Source organism: Drosophila albomicans, chromosome 2L (assembly GCF_009650485.2).
Source record: "Drosophila albomicans strain 15112-1751.03 chromosome 2L, ASM965048v2, whole genome shotgun sequence".
In the NCBI taxonomy this organism is placed as follows: Eukaryota; Metazoa; Arthropoda; class Insecta; order Diptera; family Drosophilidae; genus Drosophila; species Drosophila albomicans.
The window spans coordinates 26,881,559-26,906,505 of record NC_047628.2 but is presented as its reverse complement, the minus strand read 5'-3'; the positions used below and the strand labels follow the sequence as shown (position 1 = coordinate 26,906,505).

Below are 24,947 nucleotides of genomic sequence, written 5' to 3'. Positions count from 1 at the left end.
ATTGCATTAAGCGTATTAATTTCGCCCACAAACTGGATTTGCCTTCTAAGTTTGCTTTAAACGAAAATCACACAGAAAAAAAAGGCAAATCCTTGACGCTGGCTTTTTAATTGTTAACTGCACTTTTTTTTAGCCCCGTCCACAGATTTGGCTTAAAGATGCCACACACACACACACACACACACACTCAGTGCTTGGCTTTTGTTTCTTTTCAATTTAGCGCCACTTGAAGCGCCACAATTGAAATATTACGTTTGATAACTGTCGCCCATTTAAACGACAAGGTAGCCAAGTTAACTCCTGGGCCCCCAGCAGTTCCCCTGCTGCCTTGCCGCCCCCTCCCCTTCTAGCTGCCACCTGCCCGCAGCTTTGCAGCACGACAGTCAGCGAGCCGTGTCGCAATGGCATTTGTTACTTTGCCTTTTGGCTTGTGACTCTGTGCGCGCTTTGATGTCGTCGTCGTTGGGGTTGGCAGGCAGGTTGCCAGGTTCAACCGGTGTGAGCACAGAAGTAGGAGGGGGCGTGGCTGCGAGAGAGGCGCGGAAATTGTGCGCCGCAATCTCTTAAGACCGGCGACAAATATACTTGAGCGCCGTGGCCCGACTCGGCTTTGGGCATTACCAAGATTTAACAACAACTTCCCAGGCTTTTCCTCTCTATCTTTGTCTCTGTGTATGTGTGTGTGTGACTACTGTATGTGTGTGTGGCTTCTGTCGAGTGTCGGTCTGCGGGTTAAACGACGCGACGTCGCACAGGTAGCGCAGGCTCGTAAATAATTAATCTGGCCGCAAAGTGCGATTATCAAAGTGTTGGAAAAATGTTAAATAGCTCCCTGGAGGCAGCGCGACATTAAAATGTGGCGACAGTTGGTTCAACTCCCTCCCCTATTCCCCTTCCCTTTTCCACCCCTCCATTGTTAAGGACAAATTGCGGGTGGGTGGAAGAGAAACTTGCCAGCGGCCATTTTGCTTGGCTAGCGAAGTTGCCATTTTGATATTTGTCTGCCAGCGTCACTTGATGTTTTTCAATTATGCAAATAAAGGGATTAATTTGTTGCCAGAGTAAAAGACATTCAACGGGTTTCAGAGCGAGGGAGGGGGAGGGGACTCACTAGAAGGCGACACTAAAAATTGTTTTTAAGAGTGCTCCAAGCGCTGATAAAAGTTTCGCCCCCGAGACGGCGACAACTATAAAAATTTCAATTACATGGCATCGCAGAAGCAGAAGAAGAAGCCAAGAGCAGGAGTGAAGAGGGGGGGTAGAGAAGCAAGCGGGGGCGTTGGAAGGCAGGCGCACTCAAATTGACTTCATTAAATTTCAAAAGAATTTAGAGAAAAGCAGCAGAAGACGTGTGAGAATGACAAGTATAAAATGCCAAACAAAGTGAGAAAACGCCAACGCTAATGCAGTGTTTCCACTGAGAAGCGAACAGCAAACAGAGTGCTTTCATTATGTCAAATTGCCAGAGATCTTAAGTGATAAGCGTTGCGAAAAGTTTTTCGAATTTCAGTTTTAAAAGCATTTCGCAAAATTTGATTTGCATTGCTAAACTATTCTGAGAATCCAGTTTCACAATATTTTAATTACAATCATTAGCGTTTAATGCGTAAAAATGTTAAATATAATTTTAGCAATATTAAATGTGATCAACAATAACTCGAAAGTTTTTAAAATTACGAGAGTGAAGAGAAAATATACAATTACATCTTTCAAGTTTAAAAATACGTATCTTAGTTTTTTTAGTAAAAAAAATATATAGTTTAACCTTTTCAGTCTTAAAAGTATGTTCATAATTTGTATTTTGATTTCGTCAATTTTTTTTTTTAAATAAATCTGAATGTCTTTAATATATTTTTATGATTCATTTTTGAATATACATAGTCCCTTTTATTATTTTAGAATTGCATTAAATTGAATAAATAAATAAATGAAGTTATTAATTAAAACCTTTTTTTGTAGCAAAAAATGCCTATTGCTTTGGTATATTTTGTGATCTATGGTATATTTTTGAATCTATCATTATACTAAATGTAGCATTCGGTAAATTCAAGTATATTTTCTCTGCTTAAGTTGGTATCTTTTTGTTATATGGTTTTATTGGTATATTTATCAATATACTGAATATAGCATTCGGCACATTCTAGTATATTTTCTCTGCTAAATTTGGTATCTTTTTGGAATATGGTTTTATTGAGAATGGAGTATTGGATTTCGCCATTTTCTTTATTAAATTATTCATAAGTTTATATTCACTATCATTAACATTTACTTCACTTACTAGGTACACTAAGATGATAGAATTATACTAAATTAATTATAATTTATATATTTATATTTATAGTTTTTTGTTTTGTTTTATTTTCTTTTCAATTATAAATAATAGTTTCATAACAAATATTATTAATAAGCAAACGCATGTATAAGTTTTTATAGCATTAAATGTTTACATGAATTTCACTCATCCTTTTAGATAGTTAGCTTAAATATGCACGTGTTAAATTCTCTTTCCACTCTTCGAACCTTTTAAAAGAGCATTTCTAAAATTTAGCCTACCTTTTTTTTGCTGTGGCAAATCACCTCAAATCATTCGCAGCTGATGCCGCTTCCGCATGCGGATGCTGGCAAGTGGAAACATTGCAAAAGGGTTGCCTGAAGTCAAAGTCAAAGGGATGAGCATTTTTCGGGTGCGCTTCATTTAATTTTATTTGTCTCAAAATTTTCGGCGTCAATTTCAACTCAGAATGTGTGTGTGTGTGTGAGAGTGTGTTTTGTTTAGTTGGCGTCTGTTGGCATTTATTTTATTTGCCGTTTCAATTGTGAGTTTGCCGCTGGAAGTGGCTGTTGGGTATTAAGTCTAAATGGGGTATTACAACATTGTAGGAACAACAACAGCCGAAGAGGAATAACACGACGAAGAACAACAATAAGCACAGCCATCATATGGATATGGAGTGTTGCTTGTTGTTTTTTTTTTCTTTTTCCTGCTGGGGTTGTCAATTGTGGCAGGCAGCAGACAGTGAGCGGGTGAAGGGCGGGGGGGCGGTGTCGTTGCACAAATTAAACCCGAATGAAAATTAAACGATGCATGAAATTACTTTGCTTCTTTTTTATGTTGCTGTTGCTGTTGCTTTTGCTGCTGCTGCTCGCAAACTTCTGATGCTTCAACTTTTTCGTTAGCTTTAGCTTTGCCACTTCCCCCTTCCTGCCTGCCTTTAGCTTTTTGCCTTTGCTGATTCTTCGAAGGCGAGTCAACGTCGTCGTTGGCTTTTTTAATTTTTAATGTGCAGTCAGTTGTTCTTGCCCTCGACTTTTTTCTGTATTTTCTTCATTTTTTCTTTGCCACATTCGAGGCTAGAAGACAGCGGCGGCTGCAGAAGGACACACGCCATTTACGCAGCCCGCATTGCACTCGAGAAGGCAGCAAAGAAAGCAGAAAAAGAGCCAAAGAAGGGGGCTGACAGCCCAGCCAATTTATAAAGTCAAATGTCAGTAACTGCAATTAAGGCGCATTTAGTAGAACGAGCAAAGTTTAGAGAGTGAACGAGAGAAAGCGGCTTAGCAGCCGATTGAAAATGTTGATCACATAACGAAGGCACAAATAAATAATTCATGCATTAAATGTGTCGCATATATATTAAAAATGCAAATGAGAGAAGCTACACAAATCTTGTGCTTATTAGCACATTTTATTGCCTACTTTAACCCGTTTGTTGTGCCATTCGTTTTTGACAGCTGAACAAAAGCCGAAATCAAAAAGCTAAATGCAAAACCTTTCTTCTTTGTGCAAAATACATAAACGGAAATGAATTTATAATGTATTCGCTGTCTTATCCTTTTTTTTTTTTTGTTGGTTGCTCAGCTGATGCCTGCCATAAATTTGTGGCCCAAAAACGCAAATGCACGACACACAGTGGCTGCAAAAAGACGCGCTCAAACTGGCAAACAACTAACTCATTTTGTGGTTGCCACCTTTTTTGTGTGTGTCCTTGCTGTCCTTGTCTCTCTCGCTCTCTCTTTCTTTCGCTATGCTATCTGATGAGTTTTGGCCTCTGCTCAGTCGATTTGTGTGCACATTGTTCAATACTAAAGCCATGTGTGTTTGTGTCCTGGGCTGGGCTGGAAGTTGGGCGTGTGACAGCTCAATATATTCGCCATTTGTCGCCGTCGTTCGCGCCCACAGCAGGCAAGGTGTACGCTCAGCTCTGCGTTCTGTGGTTTGCCCCCATGTTGCAAAACTGTTGAGCGCTGCCAACAGACAACACACATACACTCTTGGAGGCCATTGGCATTCACATGTGGGCGCAACTCCTTCGGTTCGTCGTCGCTGTCGTCGTCGTCTTGGGCTGTTGTTGTAGAAATGCAGGAAAATCAATTTCGTTCTCCATTTGCAGTTGGCAATTTGCATAATAAGGTCGTTTGGCGCAATTTGCATGTGAATGTGATAAATTCATGTGTGCCACACGCGGCGTATACGTAACGTAACGTTACCCCGTTCAGCCATCAGGCAACAAATGTGTGCGCTGCTCCACTGCGACACACACACATACACACAGTCTGCACGTTTGTTTTGTGCGCCTTTTCATTCGCTTTTTCACCTTTGAGCGAAGTTTGAAAAATGAAAAGTGTAACACTATATTAAATAAGTAGGTGTGTCCATGTCATGGCAATGCCAACTGGCAACTGGCAAACGGCAACTGCCAATTGTGCTATGCTAGCCGCATGCCACATGCCACAAACTGGCTGCTGCTGCAATTGCCGTGCAATCATAAAACGGTGAAAACGATGAAAACGGTCAACGCGCCAAAATGTCGTCAAAGCAAATATGAGAACCCCGCTTCTTCTTGTTTTTTTTGTTGTGTGTGATTTAAACGCTTTGCTATTGACGGTTTTTTTCTCTCTCTGCCCCTATCTGTGACTCTGTCTGTGAATTGTAGACTGCAGTCGCAATTGACTGTCGTCTATTGCCTAGGGCGCTGATATCGTCAACCGACGACAGTCAACGGGCTTTTGTCTCTAGGCAACTTTTTTTCGGTGGCTCAACCGATTTGTAATAATGGCTGCTTCAAGCCAGCAAAAAACTGCCGCAGGCAAGTGCAAACTGCAAACTGCAAACTACGAACTACAACTTCATATCCATATTGCATATATAGTATTGGTATAGGAATATGCAGCGGTGCGAGCATAATTCATGTGACAGCCGGCAGAGCTTTTTGCTCTCTCTCTTCGCTCCACTGCACTTTCTATTTTACATGCAAAATATGGTCAACTGGTCACACTGGTCACTCGGCATAAATTCAAACCACCAAAAAAGAAAAAAAAACCAATAACGTATTGTAGATAAATTCGCTGTTGTTGCTGTTTTTGGTTTCCATCGCGGATTGCAAATAACCATTGATATAATTTCTAGGGAATATTCTCTGCAACCCAAACTTCAGCTTATAGCTTCGTATATCGAATGTGTCTATGTTAATCCGATCAGTACGCTCTGCTTCCTGCAGCGAAATCTGTCTTTATTTCATGACATTCCTATCTCTATTAAAAGCGAATGTTATTGCATAACAATATTTTTAAATACTCAAAATTGTGATCAGTCGAATTTGACATTTTATATTTAGAAGATTATTAAAAGATTAATATCTTTTCCGAAACATAAATACATTTATGTTTAAATTGTATACAACATTAAAATCATTTATGAACAATAATTAAGTTTGTTTTTTTAATTCTAAAGATAATAGAAATTAAAGGTTTTCAAAATACATTAATATCGTTTATGAATTATAAATAAGTCTTTGTTTCATTTCTAAGGAGAATAGAAATACAATATTTTTTTATGAAAACATCTCACTTTTTTTAGAATGTCTCATGAATGCTCAATAATATTTTAAATTTTTCAACTTAATTATTGTACCTAAATATTAAGTATGCTTTTATGTCTAATAGAATCTTTATTTTGTTGATGACATTCATTAATCACTAGCCAACATCTCCAAATATGTTTAAAAGCCGCAGTTGCATCATGGTTGGAAGACAGGTTGTTATGGTTTGTGTCTTCGCTAATTTTACTATATCAAGTAATTTTACACTGCAAGCTTTGTATGTGGACTAATTAAGCTAAAACGACTGTTTATTAAATTATTTTATTAAATGTTAAACATGAACTATTCTGCAGAAATAAAAATTATTTATTTAAGTCTAAACTATCTAAATATGAAAACTTCAGATTCATCCTGTCTGCGAATAAGCACAGGTTGTAACACATGCTCCTTTGGTTTGTGTCTTAGCTATTTATTTACTATATCTCAGAAATAGACACTATTAACCTTTAATTTACAATACTAAATGGTTAGAGCTAGATCAAACAATGTAAACTTTATTGTTTTACCTTATAACTTTTAAAGTTTTGTCACGTGTATTGCCAGGGAATCAAAAAAAAAAAAAAAAACATTTTTCGATTTAATGAATTCAATTCAGTTCGATTATTTGTCAATTACGTTTATTTTTACTTACAACATACACTTATTTTGTAAGCATAAAGTTAATGTATAACATTAAACATTAGCCTATTTTGTGTAAGCTTACAACCAAAGCGTTCAATATCGATCGTCAGCTGTAGCTGTAATGCTAACTCTAGTCTGTGGCATTAGCATATTCACATTCCATCAAGAGAAACGCTCGCACACATGTTCCTAAATCCTTATGATTATGGCATATGATATATAGGGATATTTCAGCCATGTGGGGCATATCTAATCCATGCAGCGAACATGGTCAGCACTAAAAGTTAACGCTTGCCACAGACAAAAAAAAAAAAAAAGAAATGGGAAAGAATATAGAGCATAAATGTGAAACGTTACCTGAACTAAAGATAGCGAAGAAGAGAAGAAGAAAAAACTAAATGTGGCTGCATTAAAAATAACTTACGAGTATCGCCAACGTTTTTCTCACTGTGTATTTTCCTTTTCGCACTAATTGCAGACATTACCAGCGCGCTGACAATGACCGAGGTGAAGATACCCAATCACATAATGCGGCTGAAGAGCGCCCAGCTGGGCTGTCGCTATGCCCTCGATGGCGAGTCGCTGTACTCGGTGAAATGGTATAAGGATGGACACGAGATCTACCGTTATGTGCCGCGGGACAAGCCACCTGGACAGGCGTTCCCTCTGCCCGGCGTCAACATCGATGTGAGTATGCAACAGGTGTTTGGCACTTGGCAAAAATTTAATTTCGAATTTTATTGCAATTTACAATTGGAGTTGTCGAGTGGGGCAAAGGAACGGGATTAAATTTAGTGTTATGACCTTATCATAATGATTATTTTTAAAGCATGTAATTGCCAAAGCAGCTACAAACATGGCGTTGCATTGTTATTATTGTTGTTGTTGCTTTTGGTGTTTGTGTTTGCTGATTACGTCGTCGCAAAATGAAATTGCTGCCACGTAGTTTTGCCATTTAACTTTAATTTAATGTTGATGTAATTTTTTGTTGGCCATAAAAATGCTTGCTTGCTTCGAGGGGGTTAGCTTAGGTCACGTTGCGGTCTCATCCGCATTCCCCTTCCTCCGCTTCCTTCTCTCTATGTTTGTGTGTTCACGTCAGTCCGTTTGAATTGCGATTGAAAAGGTTGCCCCCATAACCGAAATCACTTAAAGCTGCCAATCCTCCACTCAAAGCTTTCCTTTCCCTCGCCGTATTATTTACTCTATAGTTGCTGTGCAGCTCAACGTTTGGGGATTGCTTTCGTTTTCGTTCGTCCGACTGAACTGAAGCCGAACTCTAATAATAATAATTTGCTAAAGCACTTAAGTGCGTCTACTTTGTGTGTGGCATTTTGTTGACAGGCGCGTCGCCAATAGCCACTTCGCATAGTCGTCCCTCACTTTCCAGACGAAGGCAAATAAAGCAAAGTCCGCAATTGACGTACGGCCAACGCGGCGTATGAGCAATGCGAACACAACGCGACTTTTATGAGCTGTGCGTGCCATACCGCATCTTTCTTCTTCTCTTTCTCCTTCTTCCTTCTGCTGGCTACACTTTGTTGTTGCCTGTAGGCGTAAATGTCTGCATTTAGACATGAAAGAGTTGTGGCCCCATTTTCTCACAGATAATTATGGACACACACACAAACACAGTTGTGTTCTCCATGCGTGATCGAAACAATGCAGACTCGGGTGCCAACGCACTCAAGTGGCATTGATTGTGCTTTTGTTGTCGAGATAATTGCTAGCACTTTATGGATATTTAAGCTCATACAGTATGCATTTCAATGGCAAACTACATGCCACACATACATATATGTTATATACCATATCTATTGGCTTTTTGGGGCATAAACAAGCCGCCAATCATTTGGATGAGGCAGACAAGGAGGCTTTAACTCGACGGAGTCTAGCTGCGATAAAAAGCTGCTAGACTAGCTAGCCATTAGCCAGACTAGACGAAAAAAGCGACATGTGCGTGATTTTTATTGACTTTAAGACAGACCAACTGCTGATTAAACTAATGGGAGTAGATTGAATGTCTGAAGTCTAATCTAAATTAGTGAACTTTAAGTGTGTAAAGTGCGTGTCTTTAATGATGGATAAAATGAAGTAAGGAAGCTACGGTCGAGTGTGCTCAAATATGAGAGACCTTGTAAAATCAAGAGTCTAAAAATATACCAAATTAAAATACCAACAAAATACAAAAATACACCGAAGTTATGTTTCGTATTTCGATATAGCTTAACATTCAAAATATATATGCCAAATTAATATACCGCAAAAATACTAAAAAAAATCCGATGACTATTTTTGATATTTCAATATAGTGTTACCTTCCAAATATATTTTCCTGAATGAATATACCAAAAAAATACTAAAATATACCAGATGCGGCTATATTTAGTATATCATTATAGTTTTACATGCAAAATACAGATAGCAAATTAATATACCGAAAAAATACTAAAAATATACCGAAGGGTATAATGGTATTTAAGCATAGTATTACATACAAAATATACCATAGAGTTCGAAATATACCCAGCAGCAGTATAAAATTATAGTAACTTTGGATATAGGAAAATAATTTCTCGTAAAAGTATTTACTCAAAATGAAATTTAATTTAATGAATTTTACCAAATCAATCCTCTTAATCTTCTTGACCAATTGTATTAGATTTTTCAAACTATTTCTCGACACCACTTTCTTAATTATACAGATCATAACGTTGTGATTTTTACACAGCTCAAAACAATTTCGCGCATTCATTTGATAACCGCAAGCAACTTTCGCAACTAATCATTGACTTTTTAACCGCGCAATCGTTAAAAGAGGCTATTTGGGTTACTAAATGTGTCTATAAAACAATAACTGCCCCGTGTTGCATTCAAATTGAGCTTTGTCTGTCTAGAAAGTGAACTAAATTTCAAGCTCATCATCGTGTTGTCGACTGTCGGAACGCATTGGGAATCACAATAAATTGTGTGAATTGCATTTTGTTGCAGCCATCATAAACAAAATGGCGCTCGCACGTAACAAGGGAATGCAATAAAAGTGGCCAAAGGCAGTGCTCCATTCTCCTTTCCCTTCTCCCGTCCTGTCTAAAAGACGTCTACAATTTGAATTGTGGTGAGGCGAGTTTTAGTTGTTCGCTCCCTCAACTTGCTGTTTGTATAGCGGACACGCTGACAACTTGAGCGTTCATAGAAATTGGCAAAGCGAGAAGAGAAGTCTTCTCCCCCTCCTCCTCTGCTGCTGCTGTTGCTGCTGCTTGTTGCAGAAAGAATCGGCTTAAGCACTAGAAAGACACAAACAAAAGCCAGTTCGCAGTCATTGTAACAGGGTAATGGCAGTAACCAGGCAGTGAAAGGGCTTCTGAAGAGGGAGCTGGAGAGGAGGCGGAGGAGGCTGAGGGATGCGGGCAACAAGCAACAAACCAAAAATAATGTTGAACGTGACTTTTGTGATTGTTTGCGCAGAGCAACAGTGAAAGAAGAGATGATGAGAGAGAGAAGGAGAGAAGGAGAGTGCAAGATAAAACTGAAGAAGGAGCAAAAGAATTTTCATAAAAAATTTGCTCGACAAGTTTTTCGGGGAAGCGCCGTCAAGTAGAATGGAAAGAAATGAAAACTTTTGCCAGCACTTACAACTGTGTGTGTGCGAGTGTGTGTGTGTGTATGGGAGTGTGTATGTGTGTGTGTGTGATAATAAAACTGCAACTTAAAGAACTTGACTGCAATTGTTTCTGGCAAAGATGTTGAGTGACTTTTACAACAGCCACGCCTCCCTAGCCTCCTCCTCCCTCTTCCACCAACCACATTCTCATGCGTTGTTCTTCAGCTACAGAGTTGCGTACGTATTTTATGCCACTTGGTGTGCGATTGTTTCTAGATATTTCATGACTCTCATGCTCTCACACTCGCATATGACTTGTGCTTTTGCTCTTGACCAAATTACATTTCAGTGCCACGCCCATTTTGGGCTGTAGCTTAAACTAATAATACAAAAATAAACTAAACAGCGAACAGAGAACGTCTCAAATCATCATCAATCTTCATTCTTCACACACTCACCACGCTAAATCTGAAAATCCAAAATGTGAAAATCTGTAAATCTAATTGCCCTCATTGTGTTGTCGAGTCATGGCATTGTAATTTATTTGAATTTCGACTTGCAAATATTGAAGTAAACATTTTGCTCGCTTTCTCTTTCTCGCTTTCTCCATTCTCCATGCAGCTACGCAACTCGTCGGACACTCAGGTGGTGCTGAAGCGCGTTACACTCCAGAGTTCGGGACTCTATCGATGCGAAGTGTCCGGGGAGGCGCCCGCCTTCAACACCGTCGCCGAGTCGGAGACAATGACCGTTGTGGGTAAGTCGAAGATTTTTCTTGTTAATGGAATTTTCACACTCTCACAAAAAGTGCAATACCAAAAAACAAAGAAAGAGAAAGAGTGGAAGAATGTGTGTACGAAATTTAATTAAAATGCTAATAGTTCGGAGCGAGAGCGAAGTCGACAATGTTGTTGTTGAATGACAGCGTCAAGTGGACTGCTGATGTGCAACATAATTGTGCGGGGCGAAAAAGAAAAGCTGACATAAGTTGAAAGCACAAATGACAGGCAGAGAGAAAGGCAGAAAGAACAGAAAAGATTTACAGGATATTACATGCAGCTTAAAAGTACCTTGAGATCAACTTTAACTGCCCCAGAGACACACACATACACATAGCTGGCAGCTGGCAGCGAGGAACAAAATATGCAGGTGGCAACTTGAGGCAAATATCTTAATTATTTCTGGGCCATGCTGCTGCTGTTGAGACCTTGTGTCGCACAATGGAATGCATTCTTTACTCCTGCTGCCTTGGCCTCAGCTTCAGCCTGAGTTTCTGCCTCCAGCTACCCAAATGGTCGCTTGGCTTTAAACATAGTTCTTTTCCACCATTTTTAATACCTGTTAAGCATAAAGTAAAGGGGTATAACATGTTTGTGACAACACGAAATGTGAAAGTGCAATGAGAAATTCCAAGAGCAGAAAGAGGCATTTATTATCTATTAAGCAACATAGTTTGCTCTCAATTAGAGTTCACAGCTTTAGAGTTGTCTTTTTATCTATCTGTCCATTGGCAATCAAAGTGATATCTCAGGGATAATAATAATTAGGCTCTTTAAATAAGCTGGCAGTATTTCTAAGTGTTGTATATTAAGATTGTCTACAAGTGCAAATAAACTTTAACACCAATTTATATCAAATTAGTAGAGATAATCTTTATACTCAAATTTTATAGTGGAAGCTTTCAAATAAGAATTCTTAAAAATTGGAATCTAGCTGAAATTAGAACAGAAGTTCTTAAAATTACTTTAGTGAATCCCATTATTATTCTTTGCATATATTTTGGCACCAAAATGTTTTATTTATTTATTATTGCTATTAAACAAAATGAAGTAAGAAATTCGATTTATTTCATTTCTTTTATCTATGTATCATAATAAGTAAATACTGCACTTTAAATTTTTTTTTCAATGAATATACTACACTTTAAAAATATATAGAAAAAAATTTCTAACAGAAATATGTAATGCATATTTACATATATATAAAAATATATATATAAAACATATAGAAAATATGTCATAAATAAAAATGTACTAAATTTTTATACACATGGACAATAAATCTTCTATATTTTCTTAAATTTGAATTATGATATTTGAATTTCTTGGCAATTTCTTTAGATCAAGAGTATAAATTTCAACTTACTTAAGAAAATATAGAAGATTTGTTATCCATGTGTATAAAAATACTTTCTTATTTATGGTTTTTTCTATATATTTTTATAATGTATATACTTTGACTAAAAATACTGTTAACAAGTTATTTTACAATGATTTGAATTTCTTTTGAATGAAATAGTTCTAATTTGTGAGCTTCTTTTTGAGCATTAAATGAACTTGCAAGTTACTTAAACAATATTTATTTATTATACTTCAATATTAATTAAATTAAGACAAACTTTAGGCTGAAACGCTGGCTACAAACTCCTTCAGCTTGACTTACAAAATATATTTTAAAAAACTTTGAAGCAGGTATTTTATAGTTGATCACATTCCCCTGTAGCGTTTTTTTACTGTTTGTAGTTGGCAATCCTCCTCGGCTAGCGTCTGTTCTGCTTTTTGCTTAATACAACTGCATAATCTGGGCAAACAATTGAAATGGAATTTTTGCCTTCGTTGCTCTAACAAAAGGCAGCAGCGCACTCACATATGAATGTGACTCCTTAAATGCAGCTGTGTGTGTGCGAGTGTGTGTGTGTGTGTGGATAAAAGCAAGTGTGTGGGCGTGGCTGCTGCAACTGTCATTGCAATTTGAAGTAAAATTATGTTTTCATGTCGTGCGATTTAGTTGAGTAAAAAAATGGGTTAAGACAAAGGCGCCAGCTGGCAAAAAAAAAATAAAATTCTCTTCCTTCCCTTTCCCCCTCCAACTCTTCCCCAGTGGGAGGTGTGTGTGTGTGTGTGTTTCTTTTGTCTGCTGCGGCAAAGAGCACTTGCCGCACTTTCATTTATATGCAGCCGTATGTAAAGAGCAAGCTTAGAATTTTATTTGAATTGCGCTCGTTGAGCAAAAAGTGGAAAAAGAAAACCACATCAGGCGGCTGCTTCGGGGCTTGGGGGGCAGCGAACGCAACTCAATCAAAAGTGGCGCGAGAGTTAATCACAAATTTATAAACTCATAAAAAATCAAACAGTTATCAATATGTGTGCAGCAGCAGTCTGAACCCCTCAACCTCACATCGCCTCCCTTGGGTGCTCGAGGCAAACAGCTCATCATGATGAGCGAGTATTGGCAGCATCATCATTATGATGATTACTTGGAGAATGATTAACATACTATACACAGAAAGAGAGAGAGAGAGATATATATAGAACGCCCACACTAAGCACATTTCATGCTGATTTGGCAGCCTTTGGCGATTCCTCATGCTACTGACACAGTTTCAACAGCAGCGACTCTCAACTCCATCTCCGACTCAGAACTAAGACTCTTCTGTCTGAGACTCTGAGACGCATTGCTTTGCTGCTGCGGAAATGGTTTTGCATATTAAACAATGTGCCCGGCTGCCAATTGGGCGACATGCTTCAAGCCAGCAAACAACAAGAGAGCGAGAAATGACAAAAAAAAGAAAAACTGAACTGAACTGAAACCAAACAACAAGCAGAACAAAAAAAAAAGGCTGCTTCTATTCCCACAGCCCCCGAAGAGCTGTGGGCGTTGCAAATCGAACCAAAAAGGGGCAACTGACTCATCATCAGCAACAAAACTGCGTCCCAGCATCATCATCATCATCATTCTTGTCCTCGTTGCCTCCCTCTCCTCCTCCTCCTTCTCGTGCTCTTAGCTCTTCTGCTGCTGCTGCTGCTGCTGCTGCAAGTGAGCCATAAAATATGCTTTAGTGCGTTTACTTCGAGTGTCCCACAGCCCCATTGCCATGACAGCAATATCCATAGCTACTGCTATATACAGCTACAGTGGGCATAAAACTTAATACCACAGCCAAATTGTGATCAAGAATTAGAGTGCAATTTATTGTTATAGTTGCTGCCAAGCTTCGCTCATCGTCATCGCTTTTATTAATCGTTTCATTCTAATCAAAAGTCATCTTTTGACATAGCATTTATTTTAGTTCGTTTTGTCTCTGAGCTATTATCATTTTTATGGCTATTTATTTTAGTGAATTTTTATGTAAATTCGGTTTTCTTATTTATGGAATTCTTGCAGGAATTGCAATAAATCTAGTTTATTTATTTCTTGTTTACAATTCACACCTGACTTCTCGTTTTTTATAGTTATGCCGAAAGTAAACTGAGTATTGGCTTTATATTATGATTACGTTGTCATTTAGAAATGATTTTTAAGCTCAGTAGTTGTAAAATATTATATTTATCTGATAGTAATAATACACAAATGATCTATGAATATATTTAGTGTTTATTGACTTTTAGTTTATGTGTTTAAATAACAAGATTTTGTATTTCTTTATATTTTACATTTATCTTTACATTAAAAAATACGTTTATAATATATATAGATCACAATATGTGATATGAAAACAGAATCAAATACATATACTTATAAGGCTAAGTAAACTCTTTCCATATTGTACTATATACTATATAAAGAATTAATTATATCTCCACAAAAATATACAATATATACTGTGAATATATATTAATAAACTCTATAAAGGAACTATTTTATTAATATAGTATTAATTTTTAGTATATATTCGCTATATATTGTATTTTTTAATGCTAAAAAATATATATTTTCAAGATCCTTTAAAATAAATCAGAACAAATATTTGCACAATGCATACAGAGAGTTAGGAGCTCGTACAAATAACTCTATATGAGTTTAAAATCATATTCTGCATCTTTACAAAAACTCAAAATATTAACTTAATGTATTCCTTCAATTATTAAATGTTAATTTAAATTTTCATATGCAAAAAGGTAATAATACAACTTTTTTCTTTATTATTTCTTTGAAACTACATTTACATTTTCTTTTATTATTTTGAAGTTTTGTAAATTACCTATTTTTTTTTTTTTTGTTTTTTGCAATTTAAATTTTCTTAACATTATTTTACTCATCTTTTGATTTTCACCTCTTGTCTAATTGCTTTTTCCTTGCCATGTGCATGCTGGCAGCTCTTTGGCATTTTCCCCCTTGCTGGTTAACCAAGTCCTGTCGGAATTCCTTTAGAGAGGCACCAGCCAATTGGAATTTACATTATGCTGGTCGCTTCATCTTCTGTTGCTGCTGCTGTCTCTGCTGTTGCGGTCAAAATATGTCGCGCTGCGTTCAGCTTTTTTGCTCTCTGTTGCGCTCTGTGGTGCGTTGTGGCGCATCCATTACTCATACGCCACGGTGGCCGGCTGAAGTTGCTGCCTCGCTGCGGGAGCATTGGCGACAACTTCAAGTAAAGGCAACACTGAACAGCGAGCAGAGTGCACAGCGAAAATCGCGACAGTTGTTCTTCAGCTCAGTGCTGGCATCCACTTTTCCTCTCCCCTCTCTTCTCCCTTGTTGCGCTGTTCGTCCGTTTGTTATCTTTGCTTTTACATATGGCAACGATTTTTAATGTGCGATACGCGTCGCGTTGTCGTCGTTGAGGGCATGTTTGAGTTAAGAAAACATTACTGTAACCAGTTACTGTTACAGTTACTGTTATTCCATAGCCCTCGCTTTCTCCTCCTTCGTCTTCGTCCTCGTCTCCATATCCGGGTCCTTGCCGTATCTGTATCTGACGCTGCGTTGCGCCAGAAATAAAAGTAACACGTGTTGTTTTATAATTAATGAGCACGCAAGGCTGCCGAAGCCGTAGAAGGGCATCCAGCTGCATACATATGTCCTGTCCCCCAAGCAGCGCAATGTATATGTGTATGTGTATGTGCATGCGTGTCTGTGTGTATGTGTGTGAATTTATGGTTAAGTGCACTTTAAAGGACAAACATACATATAACTCACTTGGCTGCTTCCTGCTGAGTTTCTTCTTTCGCGCACACGTTCCACATGCACACATAATGTGATCGCTTATCGATTTTACAATATAAAAAGCAATTGCCTCCCCTCCCCTCTCCTCTCCTCACCACTCCTCCCTTTAGCTAGGAAATAAAACATATATAAGAGAAAAGGAAAAGTAAATGTGATTTTTATGAGCTTTGAGTGGCCATGCAGCACTTACAGCCTCATATTTATAGTAGTTGTCTCTGCTTGCTCTCGTTTTCTCTCTTTGCTTACTTCTCCCCCCTCCCCCTCCGCTAATGAGCTGTAAACTTTTGAAATGTTACAAGGCAAAAGGTCAACTTATAGTTTAAATGCCCACTAAATGAGATTTTATGCGCCGCGGCACGTTAACTTTAAGGCACTGTTAAGTGTTTTGTTCGCCTAATTTATTGCCAGATTTTGGTGTTTTAATACCCGAAGGGTAGAGCACTCAGATGGAGGCAACTAAAACTCCATAAAGTATATAGCGTTGATAAGCGTCAACAGCCGATACGATACAACTATGTCTGTCTGTCTGTACTCGTATGAAGAGCTAAAGCTTAGAGAGATAAAGCTAGAATTTATTTGTAATAGCTCTTGTTATTGCAGATCAAGTCGATCTAGATCAAATCTTATATTGATATCCCAAAAATAAGTACATTTTAGTAATTTTTGGTATATCAATTCAGTATATTTTATATTTATATGGTATATTTTGAATGTAATGGTATGTCAAAATATTATGTTAGTTTTTTTGATATTTTTTTGTTTTTTATTTCGGTATATTGATTTAGTATATTTTGTATTTTATATGATGTGGTATATTTGTTTGTTATATTATATATTTTATGGTATATTTCGAATGTGATAGTATATCAAATCAATGTACATTGCCTTCGGTACATTTTAATTATTTCTTTAATTTGGTATATTTTACACTTATATGGTACATTTTAGTATTTTTGGTATATTGAGTCAGTATATTTTATATTTGTATGGTATATTTTAAATGTAATGATATGCCAAAATATCATATGTTAGTTTTTCGGATATTTTTTGTTTTTTGATTGATTTAGATTATTCTGCATTTTATATAATATGATATATTTGTTTGGTATATTATACATTTGTATGGTATATTTTGAATGCGATAGTACAAAGTACATTGCCTTCGGTACATTTTAACATTGTTCGGTAAAATAATTTGTCATATTTCATTTACATTTTAGTATTTTTGGTATATTAATTCAGTATATTTCATATTTCTATGATATATTTTGAATTTAATAGTATATCAAAATAACATTTACAGCCCTTGGTATATTTGAGTATCATTTACTATATTCATTTGATATATTTGCGTTTCTTAAAAATGAGTAGTGGAAATTTCACAGTCGAGCAAACTCGACTGCAGCTTTCTCACTTGTTTTCTTCAATGGCTATTCAGATGAGCACTCGGATTTTGCGGCACAGTCACATAATTCATGGCTGCAAATGTTTATTAAAATTTCGGTTTTTTTTTTTGTTTTTGTCGAGAAACACTTAACAACAAGTCGGAGAATTTGCGACTCAAGGTGCCCAACATGTGCATAATCCAAATGCACACATAGACAGGCTTTGCATATAGATCAAGTGGTGGAGTTCTCTTTCCGCTCTCTCCTCCTCTGGCCCAGCTTATCGTCAGCTCTACAGCAGCTGCAAAGTGCGCTTACCTGCCAAAAAAAAAGAGAGAAGGAATAGAAAAGGAAGCAAAAAAATAGAAATAATATGGGAAGGGAAAACATACCGCAGCATATTAAAAGGCACCCCCAGCTGTGTGTTGACTAGATGCGCAGCTTGAAAGCAGTTCCCCATCCTTTCCCCCTCTCCACATCACCCCCTTCCATCAGCTCTCAAGCTCGTTTTGCCACTTAAAATGCTCCCAGTTGTTGTGCTTGTCGCTGGCATTTGGCCGCCTGCAGGCAGCTGGGCTGCTTTTTCACCTTTTCGCCATGATTTTCCAACTCGATGTGTGTGTGTGTGTGTGTGTTTTTTGCTGCTCTTCGTTTACGTTTTCCTTTTGGCTGCACAAAAGGTAGCAAACGAGGCAGCCGCCCAAAATGCGATGCCGAAAACTGCTTAGTCATAGGAAAATGCTTGAGCCATGTTCCCATGTTCTCATGTTCTCGCCCCACTTCACCTCAGCCCCACTTTCAGTAGCAGCAAACAGCATTCGACTTATTGCAGCTGCCCTTTCCCCCTCTCCTTCCTCTTTCTCCCCTTCTTTCACCTTTCTCTGACACTCCTCTGTCTGCGGTCGCCGCAGGTCCGAATAATTTTGTTGGTGTTGTCGTTGCGTGCAAAGTTTTTGCCCGAATAAATTGTAAACACACTCGCAACGCACCAACACACACACACACACACATGGCCACATGTGTCTGTGTGTGTGTGTGTGTGGGGAGCACCTTTAGATTTATGCCACAAATAAAACTAAAGTGCGACAATATGGCGTTGGCTTAAAAAACCAGCCATATAATATGAAAACAATTATCAGAAGCTGCCTGGGAGGTAGGTGTGTGTGTCTGTGTGTTGGTGTATGTGTGTGTGAAAAGGCTTTTGATCTTAACTGTCTGACAGTTAAAGTGCCACCAACAATTGGCCAATAACTTTAAGTAATAGTTTTGCCGGAACGCAAAAGAATTGCCCAAAAAAAGTTGACATCATTTTTATATTTAATTGGTATGTTAAATCTTGCACACACGTTAAATTCATTTGCAAATTTATTCAACTTGATTATTTTTCAAGTACATACAATTTAATGACTTCCTTTAAATGATTATTCAATTTTTGCGATTTGAAATTTATTAAAATTAAGTTGCAAAGAAATAAATTATTGATTAAATAGAAAATTATTTAAATTGAAAGCAAATAAGATTCAAAAGATATTAAAGATATTTGTAATAGGAAATATAACACTACCAAAGTCAATCCAAATATGTTCTATATATTCAAATGAATAATATTGCAGGTAATGGTAATTCAACTTCTGATGGTAATAAAGACTTTCAATAGCCTAGTGATCGAAATTACTTTGTCTCCTAGTTGTTTTGTTGGCTACTGCTGAATTAAGTAGTAATTGTAAAATTTTTCAAAAGTTTCTTTAAACTATTTTCATTTTGTATTTTAAATTCAAGTTATACGTCTTAAAATTTGTATATGTTCTTCCATTACATTTTAACAAATTTCTAAAATATTGTAAGAAAAATAACATTTAATGAAATTGTAATTGTTTGAATGATTTTTTGATAAGAAAAAGTTTTCTTTGTGCTTCTATTTTAATTTAATTTGTGTATTGTATCTATGTTCCTTAAAATTACATATAAATTTCTAGTACAATAGTTAACAATTTTTGATACAATTTTCAATCCAAATTACATTAAATTTGATAAGTATTTCATGTCAAACAAGTTTTGTTGCAATTGAGAGAAATCTTTAAATTCAAAGCACATTTTTCTTACAAGAAAACATGTAATTTTATTAAAAATCAGACACATTAAATTGCTTCAACAAAAAAACATTTAAATTAACAACAATGTCAAACAAAATCTTATGAAAAATATGTTTTGCATATTAATCCAAGGCAATTTATTGCAAAACTGGCAAAACGCAATTGGCTGTGAGCTTTTGTTTAGTTGCAGATATTGAGAAAATTGGCTTTTCATTTTACATTTATGTTGTAATCTCATTGTGCTTAATATCGTAATAGAGTTTCTTTTTGCGAAATACTTTTGTATCGGAATATGTGGAGAAGAGAGGAGAGGAGGCTGCAATCAATTTGTCGGTGAATTTAATTTCGACATTTTTACAAATGCAAGCCTAATTCAACCGTAGTCAAACAGAAATGCAATTTACAAGCCAAATGCAATTGCCATTTTGCCATTTGGCATTTAATATGTACGCAGCTCGTACTGTGAGTGCCATTTTCAGTATATAGTATATACCATATATTGTATGCTACACACATGTATAGTCATATTTTATAAAGCTTCATATTATCCATATGGCCATGTGTCCACGCCCACTCCACTCACACATGAGAGGCGGCTGCACTAAATTGAAATTCTGGACAGAAAAAAAAGAGGAGAAAAAAAGTGAGCAAGCAAAGTAAAGTAAACTTCACTTTATAAATTACAAATAAGCAACGAGAACCTGGAACCTCTCTCTTTCGCTTTGACCTACAACTGGAGCTGGAGCTGGAGCTGTTAGCTTATATTTGTTGTACATACAATATAGTATAACCTCTATATGTGTATGTGGGGATATCTGCTTTGGGTTACTCTCGGCCTGAGCCTGTGCCTGTCATGCGGCCAGTGGCTGTCTCAACTGAGCCGAGAAGCCACAACAAAAACTCCGGCAACTTCTAAAGAAAATTAATTTTTTTTCAAAACCATTAAAAATTAATTTTATTTTATGGCAGAGTCAAGCAACACACACACACATACGTAAGGGGCAGCTGTGGAAATGTTATGAAAATGAAACAAGAAATCCAACGCCAGTTTTTATTGCAGTGTGAGTCTTTGGTTTTGGCATAGTACCATCCATATACAGATATATACATACATATATGGTATATATATTTATAATGCATACAAACACTCGACTGCGTCTCACAGTGGGCGTTAACTGGACGCCAGGGGGCGCCACACTTGACTTGATTCCTTTCTTTCCATTTCACGTTCTTGTCGTTGTTGTTGTATGCCCAAAAGCGCCAAGCAATGAGCGAGCAAGCGAAGAAGCGAACGAGCGTGTGGCCAAGTGGTCGTGGGCGTAAGTCCTAGCCATATCCAGATGCCTTAACACCAACAGCAACACGCCTACAGACCAAGGGAGACGGAGAAGGAGACTGAGATACACACGCTAAAATAAACTTTGAATAAGCATTTCGTATGCGTATAAAATGTGCGCTGTTGCTCTCCCCCTCTGTGGGTCTGTGTAGGTCTGTGTGCCGTGTTTTGTATTTTACTGGCACAAATCTCAACATAAATCTTAAGTATGCCCCAGCTCCAAAGTCCAAGTCTCAACCCCCCACAAGATACTCCACACATGGCTTTCATTATGGCAACGAAATGGGCACAAAAGTAAGCCAAATACTCGTATGCTGCATATAAAATAATAAAACAAACGGAACTCAAGTAAACTGCCATCTGGCCAAGGCAGCATGAGGAGCTTTACTACACCACTCACTATTGCAGGGCCAAACAAAATATTCAATCTTCTTGGCTCATTAAAATGAAATAACTACGTTTAGTAAGGAGCAAAGGCAAAAATACATTTCTTTGTTCTGTGTTTGCTTGCCCTGGAAATCGGGGTAAATATGCGAGCAAATTACAAATAAACTAATTACTAGGGTTTATTAAATAAAGCGATTGAAAATAGTTCAAGCAAACGCAACTCAAACCCATTTAAAGGCGCACATTTCTAGCACTATTTCTTGTTGGAACTTTTAACCTTAATGAACAGAAAATATCATTATTAATTTATAAAAACGTTTACTAAGTTTCGTGACCAACTTTTGGGTTTCAGGAAAGAATAGTTTAAGATTTTATGATTGACCTTTAAGAGTTGAAATAGTAAATCATTCATATGTAAATTGTTTTGCCAGGAAATTAATACGCCATGAGATACTTTTGTATCTACACTTTATAAACTTTGCCTTGGTATAATTCTTTAAAAATAAAAATAAAAAAATTTATTATTTAGTTGAAAATCAATTGAATCTTTTTAAATGCTAAAGAACACTTTAATTCCATTTTATTTCTTTGATTGACTTCTTAAGTTTACAGAAATAAAATAAATTAATTCTTTAGCAATTATTTTGATAAATATCACTTGAGTATTTGCAAAAGTGAAGCATAACATTAGTACAAATTAATTTACAATCTTTCTGTTTAATCCATGAATTTTGGTTTACAAAATAATACTGTATGTATGTATTTATAATTCCTAAGAATTTTCTTGTGATCTGAACAAAATTGTAGAAGTTATTTAAGAAAAAGTTGTATATGCCATATTACGTCTAATGTAATGGGGGTTTTGGTTGCTTTATTTGACAATCTGGAATATTTTGGCTTAAATACCAAATATGGCCTTTAGTATATTTTAGTATTTTTGCAGTGTGTCTTAAGAGAAAGAACTATCATTTATTTATGACAGCACTTTTTATTGCAGATAATCGTATATTGAAATTACATATATAGTATAACCATTGGTATATTTTAGTATTTTTGTGGTATATTAATTTGGTATATTATAAGAATAATGCTTATCATTATTTTAACCTATATATCAAATATGGTCATCTGTATATTTTAGTGTTTTGAACGGTATTTTTTTCGGAACAATACCGCACTGCTTTGCCTTTATTCAAAATGGGTAGCAGGTGTCTCACAGTCGACGACACTCGACTGTAACTTTCTTACTTGTTTAATACTGACAACAAGTTGTATTAAAATGTTGTTGCGCTCTATTTTAAACCTATGAATGCTCCTCTACTTACAGTGACTCCCAATCATGGACCCAGGATAACAGGCGGACAGCCACGCTATCAGATCGGGGACACTGTGCGCGTCAACTGCACCTCGTCACCGTCCAAGCCCGCTTGCCACCTGAGCTGGCTGATCAATGGGGAGCCAGCGCAGAAGCAGCATCTCAAGCAGTTTGACAAAGTTGTTGTTAATCGAGATGGCCTCGAGATGTCGCGTTTGGGCCTCGAGTTCCGTGTGCGTGGCTATCACTTTAAGCATGGCGACATGAAGCTCAAGGTGAGTAAATGAAGTAAACGAACTTTATAGTTAACTAATTCTATTCAACATTTAGTGTGTGGCAAAGATCAGTTCACTCTACTGGCAGAGCAATGAGGAGAGCGTCGAGAGCGATCGTCAACAGCGTGCGCCGGCCTTGGAATCACGTGAAACAGTGGCTGCCAAATCCAGCACAATTGGTAAAACATTGAGAGGGGGAATGCTATAAACTAACTGTGTTGAGCAAATTACTAAAGCGTAAATTCTTACAGGTGCAGCTGCTTCGAGACAACCATCGCATCTCATCTCGCTGCTGCCAACATTGCTGCTGCTCCTTGGCACCTTGGCTGGAGTCTGGCGTTGGCCCCCCGAAGGCGCTGGCAGTTAACTGACTTCATCGGCTCGTGCTTAAGCTAAGCTGAACGCCCTTTTCGTGTAGCAAGTGAAATGATAGTAAATGTGCAATCAAATGCATTAAAATGTTGCACAAAACTCTAGAAGGGAGCAGCTCTCTGTCATATCTCAAAGAATGAAATGAAAATTCAAGTGTAAAAGCAAACATATCCTATGCCAAATTTCATAGAAAAATCTACATACACTTAACGTAGAGTACGTTGCGCTAAAATTAAATATACATACCATATATTTAAATTCCATTGATGTGTGTGTATGAATATTAAATATATGCAGGCAAATGCAAAACAAAAACTCTTTCAAAATTACAAAACTAACAAAAAGAAATCGTAAAAAAAAACATAAAAATACTATAAAACTATGTAACTATTTAAATATTTACATGACGCAGAACTACTCAATTTGAGCATTTAAGAATATCATAAGAACTTGTAAATATTAAGTGTTAACAATAAGCCACAAGAAAGAAAACAAAAACCGATATGATATGATATATGATAAACATGTTAAAACTCAAAAGAAATTCAAAGAAATATTATGAAAATTTAATTTTCATTTAGTGTAAAAATAATCGATTAGTTAAAATCTGTAAAATATATTTTTTTAATGTTTAAATCAAATTTAATCAACTCAACATATGACAAAGATGAGTAAATTCTAGTAAATTGTTATCATTTTCTCATATCTCTAGGTAAATTCTTGCTCGTATTTGTATTATTTTTACTAAATTGTATTTTCGAACTCATCTCACTAGACATTTATCCGCATTTGGCGCATATCAAATTTAAACATTTCAATTGTATAAAACGCACACACACTTCGATCTACATATATTTGAAAACTAAACTTTAAATATAATTACAACCTAATAGGATTAAGAATGCACCCCAACAAAATAGTCATATGTTAAGGAGGCCATAAGCTAAGCCATAAGAAAATTGTAAAGCCAGCCCAATTAGTAAATCCCAAATGAAAACATCAAAGCAGCAAATCGATTAGGAAAAGCTAAACAATTTCTCCTCAAAGTAAAGCTGTAAATAGCCAATGAAAGAACAGTTGTCATTATAGTTAAAAATGTGTATTTATGTGTACATTTGTGTAAAATCCAAACAATGTCAAGTTGCAAGAGTCAGTCCAACCCACTATGAAAATAATATGTTAAAGCAAAATTATATTTTGAGTTTGCTTTAATTGATTTTGTTATTATTTGTTAATCAAATGTTTGCGTAAATTTATATTCAATCTATTAGTATTGCAAATTATGATTAGAAAATTTGTTCAATTCTTATTCCATTTTAAAAACTTCCTAAATTGCAAACGTTAGCAATATGTGAATCATTTCACTTTAACGCAAAACCTATAAATCACTTGACAGTTTGAGTCTTATACCCTAAGCTAAGATAACAATCATTTTGCTTATGTTAATTTTGTAAGCTTGAGTCACAAAGGCCGACAAAACCAACAACATCTCACACCCACTTTGAGCCTGCAAAACAATTTGTACCAGAAAATGAAACCGAAACCGAAAACGAAACGAAAGTCCAAAAATGGACATTGACAAAAGAAATAAGCGAAACACGAAAGTGTGCAGCAAACCGCATAATACATTCGAGCCAAGACAAACAAATAAGGCCAACGTGGTTTGGGCCAAAATGACTCATAAGGCTAAAAATCTTAGCATGCCACAGGCTCGACCCGCAAGCAGCCTGACAGCTGCGA

At 36.6% G+C, this 24,947-nt stretch overlaps 1 protein-coding gene across 5 annotated transcripts in view; it reads left to right on the top strand.

Annotated features, from left to right (window-relative positions):
- The window catches only part of LOC117565290 (uncharacterized), a 63,984-nt gene extending 39,587 nt beyond the window's left edge, over positions 1-24,397 (top strand). For 4 of the 5 annotated variants that reach the window (XM_034244322.2, XM_034244321.2, XM_034244320.2 and 1 more), the window contains 5 exons: positions 6,979-7,187; positions 10,723-10,858; positions 22,573-22,835; positions 22,891-23,014; positions 23,087-24,397. In XM_034244322.2, the coding sequence (XP_034100213.2) occupies positions 6,979-7,187; positions 10,723-10,858; positions 22,573-22,835; positions 22,891-23,014; positions 23,087-23,202 (848 nt within the window). In that variant the 3' untranslated portion in view covers positions 23,203-24,397. Of the gene's footprint in view, positions 1-2,733; positions 2,817-6,978; positions 7,188-10,722; positions 10,859-22,572; positions 22,836-22,890; positions 23,015-23,086 lie in introns of those variants that run through there. The other variant, XM_052002040.1, reaches the window with a different exon arrangement.
- The last annotated feature ends 550 nt before the right edge of the window (positions 24,398-24,947 follow it).